The 12,123-nt window shown below is 65.9% G+C and overlaps 3 protein-coding genes across 3 annotated transcripts; 2 read left to right on the forward strand and 1 right to left on the reverse strand.

Annotated features, from left to right (window-relative positions):
- The first annotated feature begins 458 nt into the window (after positions 1 to 458).
- Positions 459 to 3,939, forward strand: CALR (calreticulin). The gene is given in 10 exon segments (XM_056325937.1): positions 459 to 633; positions 1,642 to 1,743; positions 1,824 to 2,027; positions 2,106 to 2,200; positions 2,289 to 2,498; positions 2,581 to 2,673; positions 2,675 to 2,695; positions 2,781 to 2,924; positions 2,996 to 3,088; positions 3,410 to 3,939. Coding segments are annotated over 10 exon segments (1,239 nt in total). The 5' UTR covers positions 459 to 536; the 3' UTR covers positions 3,590 to 3,939.
- Positions 3,940 to 4,084: 145 nt separating this feature from the next.
- RAD23A (RAD23 homolog A, nucleotide excision repair protein) lies at positions 4,085 to 8,976 on the forward strand. Its single transcript, XM_056325947.1, has 9 exons — positions 4,085 to 4,255; positions 5,292 to 5,453; positions 5,536 to 5,714; positions 5,993 to 6,048; positions 6,527 to 6,654; positions 6,731 to 6,806; positions 7,533 to 7,663; positions 7,756 to 7,911; positions 8,439 to 8,976. The coding sequence occupies exons 1-9, from the start codon at positions 4,184 to 4,186 to the stop codon at positions 8,550 to 8,552; spliced, it is 1,074 nt and encodes a 357-aa protein (XP_056181922.1). The 5' UTR covers positions 4,085 to 4,183; the 3' UTR covers positions 8,553 to 8,976.
- Positions 8,949 to 10,683, reverse strand: GADD45GIP1 (GADD45G interacting protein 1). Its single transcript, XM_056325948.1, has 2 exons — positions 10,338 to 10,683; positions 8,949 to 9,378 (listed from the first exon to the last, which is right to left on the reverse strand). Exons 1-2 carry the CDS (start codon positions 10,655 to 10,657, stop codon positions 9,021 to 9,023), a joined length of 678 nt encoding a protein of 225 aa, XP_056181923.1. The 5' UTR covers positions 10,658 to 10,683; the 3' UTR covers positions 8,949 to 9,020.
- Positions 10,684 to 12,123: the final 1,440 nt, after the last annotated feature.

Raw genomic sequence — 12,123 nt, forward strand, 5'->3', positions numbered from 1 at the left:
CCACTTTAGGTCATAGAGCCCCTGGACGAGGAGCCCCTTCATCCTCCGCGCCACGTGCCTCCCTCCCCTTCCCGTAGTCCCCTGCTATGCCGGGGTCCCCCGTGTCTTCCCGGTGCTATTATGGGATGGTGGGCACCGCCCCCCACGTGGCCCGCGGGCGGCCTGGCCCTTTAAGAGCGCCCGGCCCCACGTGACTGCGGTGACGCACCCAGAGGAGGGAGGGGCGGGCGCGCGCCCGGGGGGGGGCGTCTCCCGCCGAACGCGTGGTCGCTCCTCATTGGCTACCGTGCCCAGCCAATGGGAAGCGGCCATCTGGGACGCCAACGTTCGGGGGCGCCGTCTCCACCGGCAAGCGGGCGGACGGCCAATAGGAGCGGGCCCTGCGCGGACGCGGACCAATGGACTAGGGCCAGGGGCGGGCCGAGGGGCGGCGGGCGGATAAAACGGGGCGCCGCCTCCGCCCCCCTCCGCAGTGCCGGGCGCCGCCAGGCCGGGAGGGAGCAATCTCTGGGCACCGCCGCGTGGGACTTGCCGCCATGAGCCGCCTCACTCTCCCCGTCCTGCTCGGTGTTTTCCTGGCGCTGGCGGTGGCTGGGCCCGCCCAGTTCTTCCGGGAGGAATTCGGGGACGGAGGTGAGGGTGGGGGTCCCCGCGGTGGGAGAGGGCTGAGGGGAGGGCGGGGCCTGAGGGAGGTCCTCTGAGGTGAAGGGGATGTGTGGGGGGGTGGGAGTCTTCTGAGGTGAAGCGGACCTGGGGAGGTCCCTGAGGTACCGGGGGTGAGGGGGGTGGTCCCCTGAGCTGAAGGGAAACTGGGTGGGGGTCATCTGAAGTATTGGCACTGAACAGGGGTCCCTGAGGTGACGGTGACCTGGGGGAGGGGTCTCCTGAGGTGAAGGGCACCTGGACAGGGGATCCCCTGAGCTGAGAGAGGGTACGGGGGAGCTGGGAGGCCTCCCTGGGCTGCGGTGGGGGGTGCCTTGCTTGTGGGAGTGGGTGGGAAGGTGAGGGGTCTCACCTGGGCTAAGGAGGATGCAGGGCATTGGAGAGATGGGAGGGGAGAGGAGAGGGCAATGGGTCAGGCCCCCCAGGTAGAGCTGCGGGAGGTGAGGGCCAGCTGGGATGGAGGATCAGGACCCCCGTATCCCAAGAGGACATGGGGTGCCTGGAGGGAGCTTTGTGTCGGAGGTTTGGGCTGGGGAGAGCGGTTGTGGAAGGACACAGGGGGCTAAGAGGTGCTCCCCTCCCCTAGCTTGGGGTGCCAGAGGGGCGGTGGGGGGGACCTCCCCAAGGGGTAGGGGCTGCTTGCTGCAGGGTGATACGGGGCCTGGGGGTGTTGCCTATGGCGGGAGGCAGGACAGGTCCTGGCTCACACTGCGGGGTGGGAGGGTGGGGTGTTGTGTTGCTTATCTGGGACCCTAAATCCTTCTGCAGCCCCTCCCAGGAAGAGACACCCCTAATGCTGAGCTCTCTCTGGGGCTCCCAGCAGTGAGGGGGGAGTGGGGAGCTGTGTGGGACCTCCAGCTCTGGAATGTGATGTGCCTGGCCGTGAGCTGCTCTGCTCTGGGGGTGGGGGCTGCGGGCAGAAGGGCCTCCCCAGCGATGGGGAGGGGGCTCAGGGTCCTGAGCGCTCCCCTTCCACAGATGCCTGGACCCGCCGGTGGGTGGAGTCTAAGCACAAGCCTGACTACGGCCGGTTTGTTCTCACGGCTGGGAAGTTTTACGGCGATGCTGAGAAGGACAAAGGTAAGTGGGGGCAGGCAGTGACTGTGCCGGATGGGGACAGTGTGGCATTCCCCGTGTCCCAATGCACCCGTGTCCCACAGGGATCCAGACAAGCCAAGATGCCCGGTTCTATGCCATCTCTTCTCGCTTTGAGCCCTTCAGCAACCGGGACAAGACGCTGGTGGTGCAATTTACAGTGAAACACGAACAGAACATTGACTGTGGTGGCGGCTATGTCAAGCTCTTCCCAGCCAGCCTCAACCAGGAGGACATGCATGGCGACTCAGAGTACAACATTATGTTTGGTGGGTCCCTGGAACCGCCCACAGCCCCCCACGATGGTGTGGGGGCCCCCCCACTCACCTCTTGCTTCTGCCCCCCAGGCCCTGACATCTGTGGCCCCGGCACTAAGAAGGTTCATGTCATCTTCAACTACAAGGGGAAAAATGTCCTGATCAACAAGGATATTCGGTGCAAGGTGGGTGTGTGAGGGGCATGGGGGGGGGGGCTGGTTGTGCCGGGGGGGGGTGTGTCCCTAGCCATGCTGAGCCCTCCCGTTTTCATAGGATGATGAGTTCACCCATCTCTACACACTGGTGGTGCGGCCTGATAACACTTATGAGGTGAAGATTGACAACGGGCGAGTGGAGTCGGGGAGTCTGGAGGAGGACTGGGACTTCCTGCCCCCCAGGAAGATCAAGGACCCTGAGGCTCGGAAACCTGATGACTGGGACGAGCGGGCCAAGATTGATGACCCTGAGGACACTAAGCCTGAGGTGGGGGAGCTCCAGGGGGAGGTGGTGGGGTGCTGCAGGGGAGGGGGCTGCGGCAGTGCCCTGACCCTGTCCAGCCCCCCAGGACTGGGACAAGCCCGAACACATCCCTGACCCCGATGCCAAGAAGCCAGAGGACTGGGATGAGGAGATGGATGGGGAGTGGGAGCCCCCTGTTTATCCAGAACCCTGAGTACAAGGTGAGGCTGGGGGTCTGCAGGGGGGGTTTCCAGGGGAAGGGCTGAGCCCCCCCTGACAACCCCCCCACCCCCCCGACCCCCCTAGGGTGAGTGGAGGCCCCAGCAGATCGACAACCCAGACTACAAGGGCAAGTGGGTGCACCCTGAAATTGACAACCCTGAGTACAGCCCTGACCCCCACCTCTACGCCTACGACAGCTTCGGGGTCATTGGTCTTGACCTCTGGCAGGTGGGTGGGGGTGTGATGGGGTCTCACGTGCCCTCCTAGGACCCCTCCCCGATTGCCTCTGTCCCCCACAGGTGAAGTCTGGTACCATCTTTGATAACTTCCTCATCACGGATGACGAGAAGCTAGCAGAGGAGATTGGAAATGAGACCTGGGGGGCCACCAAGGTATGGGAGGGGACCCTCGGTGACACTGCCCTCCCATGACACTCCCCTGCCTTCCCCCAGGACACGCACTCCCTGCCCCAACCACCCTTCCAGAACTATGCCCCCCTACCCCCAAATCCCATCTCTTCTCCCTCGGATCCCCCCAGCAATCCCATCTGCCCCCATCCCGGGACCTCTCTGGTGAACCCCATCTCATCCCCCCAGACACCCACCCACCCGCCCCAAGTGAACCTTCCCCCCAGTGATTTGCACACCCCCCCCGCCCCCCCCTCAGGGGAATCTACCCTGCTGCTAATCGCCCTCTGTGACACCCTCCCCCAGGAAGCGGAGAAGAAAATGAAGGAGCAGCAGGACGAGGAGCAGCGGAAGAAGCAGGAGGAGGAGGAGAAGCAGCAGAAGGAGGAGGAGGGCGACGACGAGGGGGAAGATGAGGATGAGGATGAGGAGGAGCCCGAGGCCGAGCCCGAGGAGGCGGAGGCGACCCCGCGGGACGAGCTGTGAGGGCCCCCGGCGGGACCCTACTGTCTCTGTGAGACCTGGACTCTTTTCTACGCGCCCCCCGCCTGCGGGCCCGGGGAGCGGGGGCCGGGCCGGGCCCCCCAGCAGAGCGAGGACTCGGGAACGGCGCCGGGGCCCGGTACCGGCGGAGGGGAGGGGGGACGGGGACAGGGAGAGAAAAGGGGAGAGGGGGTTGCGACCCCTGCCCCCCCCGCCGGTACCGGCGCGGTGATGGGGGTGGGTGGCTGGCGGGGAGGTGTGGGGGGGCTCCGCGGGCGCACGTGACTGTACGGGTGTTGCGAATCCGGTTTCTATTAAATTAACGCTCGGTCCCGGCCGTGGCCTCCGCGCCATCTTCCCGCTGTTCGCCGCCATTTTGTGCCGCCGTGCACCTCACGTGATGAAGGGGCGCGGGGGGGGGGGGGGGGGGCGGGGCAGGTTCCGTGCGTCGCGGGGTGGGGGCGGGGCTTGGCGCTGCTGACGCCGTGACGTAATTCCGGTCGCGCGTCACGTGGCGGAAGCGGTGGGGCGCCTAAGATGGCGGCGGCGTGAGTTGCATGTTGTGGGGCCGCCGGGAGGAGCCGCCGCCGCCGCGCCATGGCGGTCACCGTGACGCTGAAGACGCTGCAGCAGCAAACGTTCAAAATCCGGATGGAGCCGCACGAAACGGTGAGCGCGGCCTCGGCCCGGAGCGGCTCCGGCCTTGGCCTTACCCCCCCCCCCCTCGGCGCTGGGCTGGCGGGGGGGGGCCGGGCCTGCTTACACCCCCCCGCGCTGTGCTGAGGGAGGGGCCGGGCCAGCTCCCGCTCCCCCGTAGGGCTGCCTGGGGGAACCGGGCCTGCTCCCCCCGCCCTGCGCTGAGCTGAGGGGGTGGGGCGGGCCTGCCCCAACCCCGCTGCGGGGGTGTCTGTTTTCCTCCCCGTCGTGTGGGGCAGCCCCGGGGTTTTTGAGCTGGTGGCGGGTGTCCTCCATCCTGCCCTGGATATGGGCGTATGTCGAGGGTGTCGTGGTCACTCTCCCACCCGCTGTGGGGCAGCCCAGGGTTTCTGTGCCGTTTTCTGGGGGGAGTACATAAACGCGGGGGTCCTCGTCCCCCTCCCAGCCACAGTGGGGCTGGGGCCAGCCCTGGGTTTCTGTTGTTGTGGGGTGTGTGTGTCCCCCATCCATGGGGGTACAATGGGGGGTTCTCAGTCCTGCTCTCACCTGCAGTGGGACCAGGAGGGGTGGCCCGGGGTTTCTGTGTCATTGTAGAGTGTTCCCCCACACTCTGGGGGGGGCTCTGTGTTTTCATTTGGGAGCAGGGTAATGTGGGGGGCGGGGGGCACATCCTGTATTGTGCAGCCTGATGATCCCCAGTGCCCCCACCCTGCCACAGTGGGGGGGGGGGGGCAGATGCTGGGTCCTCTGCACACTAAGGAGGATGAGGGAGTAATTATTTGGGTGGGGCTCAACATCGGGGAGTGCCTGCTCCCCCCCCCCCCCGTGCTTACAGGTCTACCCAACGCTCCCTCCCGCCCCTCCCCAGCAACTCCCCACCTCACCCCTGAGCCTGTAGCTCCACCAGCCCCATACAGAATGATGACTTTCCTATCACAGAGGATGGTTTCACCCCATTTTTTTGGGATGACTGTGTTTTTGGGGTGACCCTGGGTGCAGGTTGCCACTGAGACTCCCCCCATACCATGACCCCATCCTACACCCCCAGGTGCGGGCACTGAAGGAGAAGATCGAGGCAGAGAAGGGTAGTGATGCCTTCCCTGTGGCCGGCCAGAAGCTCATCTACGCCGGGAAGATCCTGAGTGATGACGTCCCGATCCGCGAGTACCGCATTGATGAGAAAAACTTTGTGGTTGTTATGGTGACCAAGGTGGGACCTCTCCAGGTCTCCTGCAAACGCAAACCCCCTTAGACCCCCCCCCCCCCTCCTTGCTGATGCCTCCCTCCCACAGGCTAAGTCTGCGTTGGGCACTGCAGCCCCCGAGGCTGGAGCTGGCGGCACATCAGAGCCTCCCGCAGCACCGGGGCCCCCCCCGGCCGCTGATGCCATCCCCCCGCCACCGGCTGCCCCCAGCGAGGAGACACCAGCCCATGACCTCCCTCCACTCACCCTCTCAGAGCCTGCCACGGGGTAAGGTGGGGGGCACAGCGCGGAGGGGTGTGGGATCGGGGCAGGGGTTCTAATTGTGTCAAACCATATGGTGCGAGGATGTGGCAGACAGGAGAAGCAGAAGCAAAGCGTTTGGAGGGGCTGTGGGGGATTAGGAGCTGGCACAGAGGAGGTTTGGGAGGGGAGGTGGGGGGGTAGCATAGCAGGAGAGGGGGGGATGGGGGGGTCAGGGGGGATGGTTGTGTCCTGGCATTCCCGGAAAGGCCACGGCTGCCACATCTCTCTTTTTGAATCCGCAGCTCTGTTCCCCCCGCAGGTAGTGCGGGGCGCTCAGCTGATGCCGCCTCTACCCTCGGTGGGTCCTGGGTGTGTGTGGGAATAGGGGGGGGGATGTCCATCCTCGGGGGGGAGACACAGGCACCAGGCAGGTGTGTGTGTCCGGGGGGTGGGGGGAGACAGGCACCAGGCGGGTGTGTGTGGAGGGTTCCCTGGGGTGTGTGGCGACTTGTGGTCACCAGTGGGGGTGGGCGTCCCTGATACGAGGGGGGCTGTGGAATGGGAGAAGGTAAAGGGGTTGGGTGGGGGGAGGGGTGCAGGGGGAGCATGGAAGTTGTTTTGGTGGTCCCCGGGCGGGGAATAGGGTGCAGGGGGAAGGAATGCAGATGAACGGGAAGGTTTGAATTTGGGAGGGTTTGAAGGTGGGGTCCTTATTGTGGGGGAGAGAAGCTATGTGTGGGAGGTGGGGGTCTGGGGGCCGGCGAGTGGGGGATATGGGGGGGGTCCCTGGGGGAAGGGTGGGTGGTCCTGGGCCAGTGCTGACACAAGATGGGCAGTGACGGGCTCGGAGTACGAGACAATGCTGACGGAGATCATGTCGATGGGCTATGAGCGGGAGCGGGTGGTTGCCGCGCTGCGTGCCAGCTACAACAACCCCCACCGCGCTGTCGAGTACCTGCTGACGGTGAGCTGGGGGGGGTGGATGGGGGGTCAGGGGAGGGTCTCAGGGCCACCCTGACCCACCTCCCCCCAACCCCCAGGGCATCCCCGGCAGCCCCGAGCCCGAGCGCCCGCCAGTGCAGGAGAGCCGCCCCCCGGAGCAGCCAGCGCCTGAAGGTCAGTGGGGTGGGGGCAGGGGCACGTGCCCAGGGGTGGGGTTATGGCTGGCGTAGGTCCTTCTGTTGGGATGTGGCTTAAAGGACTTTCCTGCTTAGGGGTGTGGCTTAAGGGTTACACCCCACTGGGGGTGTGGTCTAGCTACTTTTCCCTTTGGTGGTGTGGCCATATGGCTCCTCCTCTTTGGGTGTGGCTTAAAGTGTGGCCTGGAGGTCCCTCTCATTGGCGTATGCATGGTATAAGGCTTCTGTCAAGTTGGAGGCACCTCCCCTTTTGGGGGCGTGGTTCTCAGGCTCCTCCCTTTGGGGGTGTGGCCTATAGGCTCTACCCCCTTTTGGGTGTGGCTTATGGGACTGTCCAGGTGGAGGCACGGTCTACAGACTCCTCCCATTGGGGGTGTGGCTTGGGGGGGGCTACCTGAATGCTCCTCCCCCTGGGGTGTGGCCTGGTCCACCCCACCCCGGGGCACTCCTTGCCCTGGGGTGTGTGTGGGTGGCTTTACTGGCCTCGTCACAATGAGAGGGTGTGGCCTGGACAGGCCCCGCCTCTCCAAGGGGTGTGGTCTGGTGGACCTGGCCAGGGGGCATTCACCTCTTTGGGGCATTCCCAGGGCAAAGCCTGAGGGGAGCCTCTCCTCCTGGATGGGATTGTGTCCCTGTCAGGCCCCACCCTGTGGGTGGGGCTCACTCAGACCCCACCCCCTGACCCCACCTCACCCACCCACAGGGGAGAACCCACTGGAGTTCCTGAGGGAGCAGCCCCAGTTCCAGAACATGCGGCAGGTGATCCAGCAGAATCCAGCCCTGCTGCCCGCCCTGCTCCAGCAGCTGGGCCAGGAGAACCCCCAGCTGCTCCAGGTACTTCCCAGCACCCCCAGAGCGACCCCCACCCCCTCCCTCACCCCCCCCACCCCCTCCCCTCCCTCACCCCCCTCCCCTGCCTCCCCCAGCAAATCAGCCAGCACCAGGAGCAATTCATCCAGATGTTGAATGAGCCGTTGGGCGAGCTGGGCGACCTCGAGGGGGAGATGGGCGCCATCGGGGACGAGTCCCCCCAGATGAACTACATCCAGGTGACGCCTCAGGAAAAAGAAGCCATAGAAAGGGTAAGGAGGAGGGGGGCACCGTGGCAGGGGAGGGGGGGGGGGGGCAGGCACCAGCGCTTGGCCATCAGCAGGGTGCAGGGGGAAGCTCCTTGCCGTCAGTAGGGACCAGAGTTAACAGGCTGTTTGGCCCCTTACACTACTGGTGACATCCAGCCACCAGGAGGAAGCAGAGTTTAGCACTGAGGCAAACAATGTGGAGTTGTCATTAGGTTCAGAGTTAACACTGGTTGCCCACATTGTGGTCTTACGGCTGGTAGCACTTGGGCTGTGGTCATTAGGCTCTAGAGTTAATGGCAGCGGAAGGCAGGTCAGTGGGAGTCAGAAATGCTGTAGCTGCTCTTCAGCCATCAGTAGGGACCAGAGTTAACACCCAGTGACGTGTACAGAGCTAACGTTACGGGGCACACAGTGCTATCACTAGGCTTTAGAGTTAACAGGGCTGGCTCTGGAGTTAACAATGAAGTTGCACCTGCCCTGGGCCAGGGGTGTCAGTAGGTCCCAAAGTAAACGCTCCCCACCCCCAACAGTTGAAGGCACTGGGCTTCCCCGAGAGCCTGGTGATCCAGGCCTACTTTGCCTGCGAGAAGAACGAGAACCTGGCGGCCAACTTCCTGCTCAGCCAGAACTTCGATGATGACTGAGGGGCCGGGGCTGGCGCCCCCCACCCTCTCTCCCCCGTTGGAGGGGGGGCCATGGGGCCCACAGGGGGACACACAAACACAGACATTTGCACGGCCCCTCCCTCCCCTCCCCGGGGCTTTGGGTCTGGCTGGGGAGGGGCAGGATTGGGACCCCCATTGGGCCCCAGCCCTGCCACTCTCCTGAGGGAGCAGCAGTGATCAGTGGAGCCCCCCCCGCCCCCCCCCCCCCCCCCCGCTGTGGGGGTGCTCAGCAAACCCCTTCCTCCTTGTCGTGCCCCTTCCCACCACCCCACCTCCTTCCCCTCCCCCCCCCCCCCCCCTTCAACCCCAGGGGGTGGAGGGGGAGTCAGGGGGTGGGCAGCCGCGGGAAAAAATACAACTCAGAGGTAGGGGGGATAAGATTAAATGCAGAATTTTCAACCCATTTTGGGCTCGCGTAGGTGTGATTTGATGGGGGGGGGGGCACATTTAGGAGGAGACGGTCCCTGGGGTCTTGGTGGGGGCTCCGGGGGGAGGCTGGGAGGCGGCAGCAGCTTCGGCAGCCGCCAAGGCACTGCGCGCAGCTTCTTGGCGCTCCTGCCGCTGCCGCCGCTTCTCCTCACGCCGCTGCTGCCGCTCCAGGTCCTGCAGCAGCACCTGGGCCTGGGGGCTGTCGCGGCGGGGGGTGCCGCGGCTGGAGGGTCCCCCTGCCAGCCCTGCTTCGGCCAACAGCCGCTGCCGCCGCGCCGCCTCCTGCCGCGCTCGCTCCCGCGCCTGTGCCCGCTCCTGCTGCCAGGCACTTATCCGTGCTGGCATTGCCGCCAGGCTGCGGGCCACCAGCTGCTGCCTGCGGTGGGACAGCAGCGCTGGGGACACTCCCCGGGATGGGGACAGTGCTCCCCGGGATTGGGACACCCCCCAGGGATGGGGCGGTGCCCTGGGACACACCTCTGGAATGGAATCAGCTTCCTCCCCGCCCCCCCCCCCCCCCCTCCTCCCCGAGATGGGGACAACGCCTGCAGGCTGGGGACAAGCCCCTTCAGTGCTCGCACTTCTGCCCAGTGTGTGCCTTCCAGCCCCGATCCCAGTTCTCCCCGTGCCCCTAGTACCCCTCAGCCCTGATCCAAGTTCTCCCAGTACCGTCAGTGCACCCCAGTCCCAATCCCAGTTTTCCCAGTACCGCCAGTGCTCATCCAGCCCCGATCCCAGTTCTCCCAGTGCCCCGCAGCCCTAATCCATTCTTCCAGTGCCTCTCCAGCTCTGCCCTCAGTGCCACTACTGTACCCCCAGTGCCCCCCCAGCTCTAATCCCAGTACCGCCAGTGCTCCTCCAGCCCTGATCCCCATTCCCCCAATGCCCCCCAGCCCCGATCCCAGTTCTCCCAGTACCCCAGCCCTAATCCATTCTCCCAGCACCTCTCCAGCTCCGCCCTCAGTGCCCCCCCAAGCTCTAATCCCAGTACCGCCAGTGCTCACCCAGCCCTGATCCCCGTTCCCCCAGTGCCCCTAGTGCCCCTCAGCCCTGATTCCAGTTTTCCCAGTACCACCAGTGCTCACCCAGCCCTGATCCCCGTTCCCCCAGTGCCCCCCAGCCCCGATCCCAGTTGTCCTAGTGCCCCTCAGCCCTGATTCCACTTTTCTCAGTACCGCCAGTGCTCATCCAGCCCTGATCCCCATTTCCCCAGTGCCCCTCAGCCCCGATCCCAGTTCTCCCAGTGCCCGCGGTACAACCCCAGTGCCTCTCCAGCCCCAATCCCACTGCTCCTCCAGCGCCGATCCCGGTGCCCCCGGCCCCCAGCGCCCCCACCTCTCCTGCCTCCGTCGCGCCTCCTCCCGCTCACGCCGCTCCAGCGCCGCCTCCATCTCCTGCAGCGACGGCTCCCACTCGCGTTCCTCCGCCACGATCGCCCGCAGCTGCTCGGGGTCCGGCCATAGTTGCCGCAGCGGCACCGCCGCCGCCTCCCCCAGCCGCCCGAACCGCCGCGCCGCCGCCCGCTGGTCGTCGGCGGCCGCCGGGGCCGGGCCCAGCCGCCGCCGCAGCGGGGCCGCCCGGTAAGGTCGCAGCGGGGCAGCGATGGCCGGCCAGGCCCGGACCTGGCCCAGCGCCCGCCGCCAGGGCGCCGCCATTTGAGCGGAAGTGACGTAGCGGAAAAGGCGCAACGGGAGGGCGGAAGTCGGGCAGGGGGGTGACAGCTGGGGGCGGGCCTCCTAAGGTGAGGTGGTTGTCCCGGGGGGCGAGGGGGGTCCCTCTTCGTGTTGGGGGGCTCCTCCTGGCGGGGGGGACCCCGAAACGGCGCTGCAAGTGTGTGTGTGGGGCAATGCTCCGAAACCGCCGCCTCTCCCCCGTGGAGGAGGGGTGGAGGTGGGCTGGGCCTGGCTTCCCCACCCCCACCCCCCCACCCCCCCCCATTTTTCAGTCGCAGCCAAACCTCGGGGCGCGCTGCCAAGGCCCCGCCGGCGTTAACCCCTCCCTGCCCGCGGCCTGGGCCCCCCCGGACTCCCCCCAGCCCCAGCGAGGAGAGGCAGAAGCTTGGAGGGGGGGGTGGTGTCCCTGTAAGTGGGTGACAGGAAAAGAGGGTGGGGGGGCACCCAGCCGTGTGGCAGCGCCCTCCAAGTGGGCCCCACGGGGGGGGCCGGGGCCCCCCCGACGCGTGGGTCCGCCCCTTCCCCCCCTCTGCTGGCTGGAGCTGTGGGGAGGGGGGGGGGGGGGGGCCTAATGGCTTCCAGGCCTTGGCAGCAGGGGGAAATCTGCTACTCGGTGGAGCCAAAATCGCCCCAAAATCTTCCCTGGGCCTCCTCGGTGTTGGGGACCTGGGGGTCCAAGCCCCCCCAGCTCTGCCCTTCCCTGCTGAACCCAGACACCCCCCCCAGCCAAGGGGAGGGGCTGCAAACTGGCCCAGTTTGGGGCAATTTTCCCCTATTTTGGGGCCTCTGCAGTTGCCTCGCCCCCACCTTTTCCCCGCCGCCAAGACCCCGACAGCCCCATTTACCCCCTGGGCGGGGCCATTCCCCCCCCCCCCCCCCCCCCTCAGTCCGGATTTCCCCCCCGGGGGGGGCCATCCCCCCTCCCCAGGGTTTTCCTGTCCAGCCCCAGGTGGGCGACCCCCCCTGCCACCAGGGTCCCTGTCCCACGTGTGTCCCCAGGGCTGGTGGGTGACACGGTGATGTACCGGTGCCCGTCCTGGCATGTCAGGGGATGTTGTTGCATGTCAGGGCATGTCACTGGGTGGTGTTGTATGTGGTGGCCTGTCAGAGCATGGTGCAGTGTGTCGGGGTGACATTTTATAACATGGCATGTCACAGCGTGTCAGGGCATGTCGGTGCATGTGGCAGCATATCAGAGCCTGTTGCAGCATGACATTGCATGTCCTGGCATGTCACGGTGCGTTGTATGTGGTGGCCTGTCAGAGCATGCTGCAGTGTGTTAGGGGGTGACATTGCATGGCAGGGCAGGGCAAGTCATTGCATGTGGTGGCATGTCAGAGCCTGTTGCAGTGTGTTGGGGGTGTCTTTCATGTGAGGGCCTGTTGCAGTGTGTCAGGGGTGACATCCCACAGCATGGCATGTTAGGGCGTGTCATTGCATGTGTGGCC

This window comes from Falco biarmicus, assembly GCF_023638135.1.
Source record: "Falco biarmicus isolate bFalBia1 chromosome 13 unlocalized genomic scaffold, bFalBia1.pri SUPER_13_unloc_4, whole genome shotgun sequence".
NCBI classification, from domain to species: domain Eukaryota; kingdom Metazoa; phylum Chordata; class Aves; order Falconiformes; family Falconidae; genus Falco; species Falco biarmicus.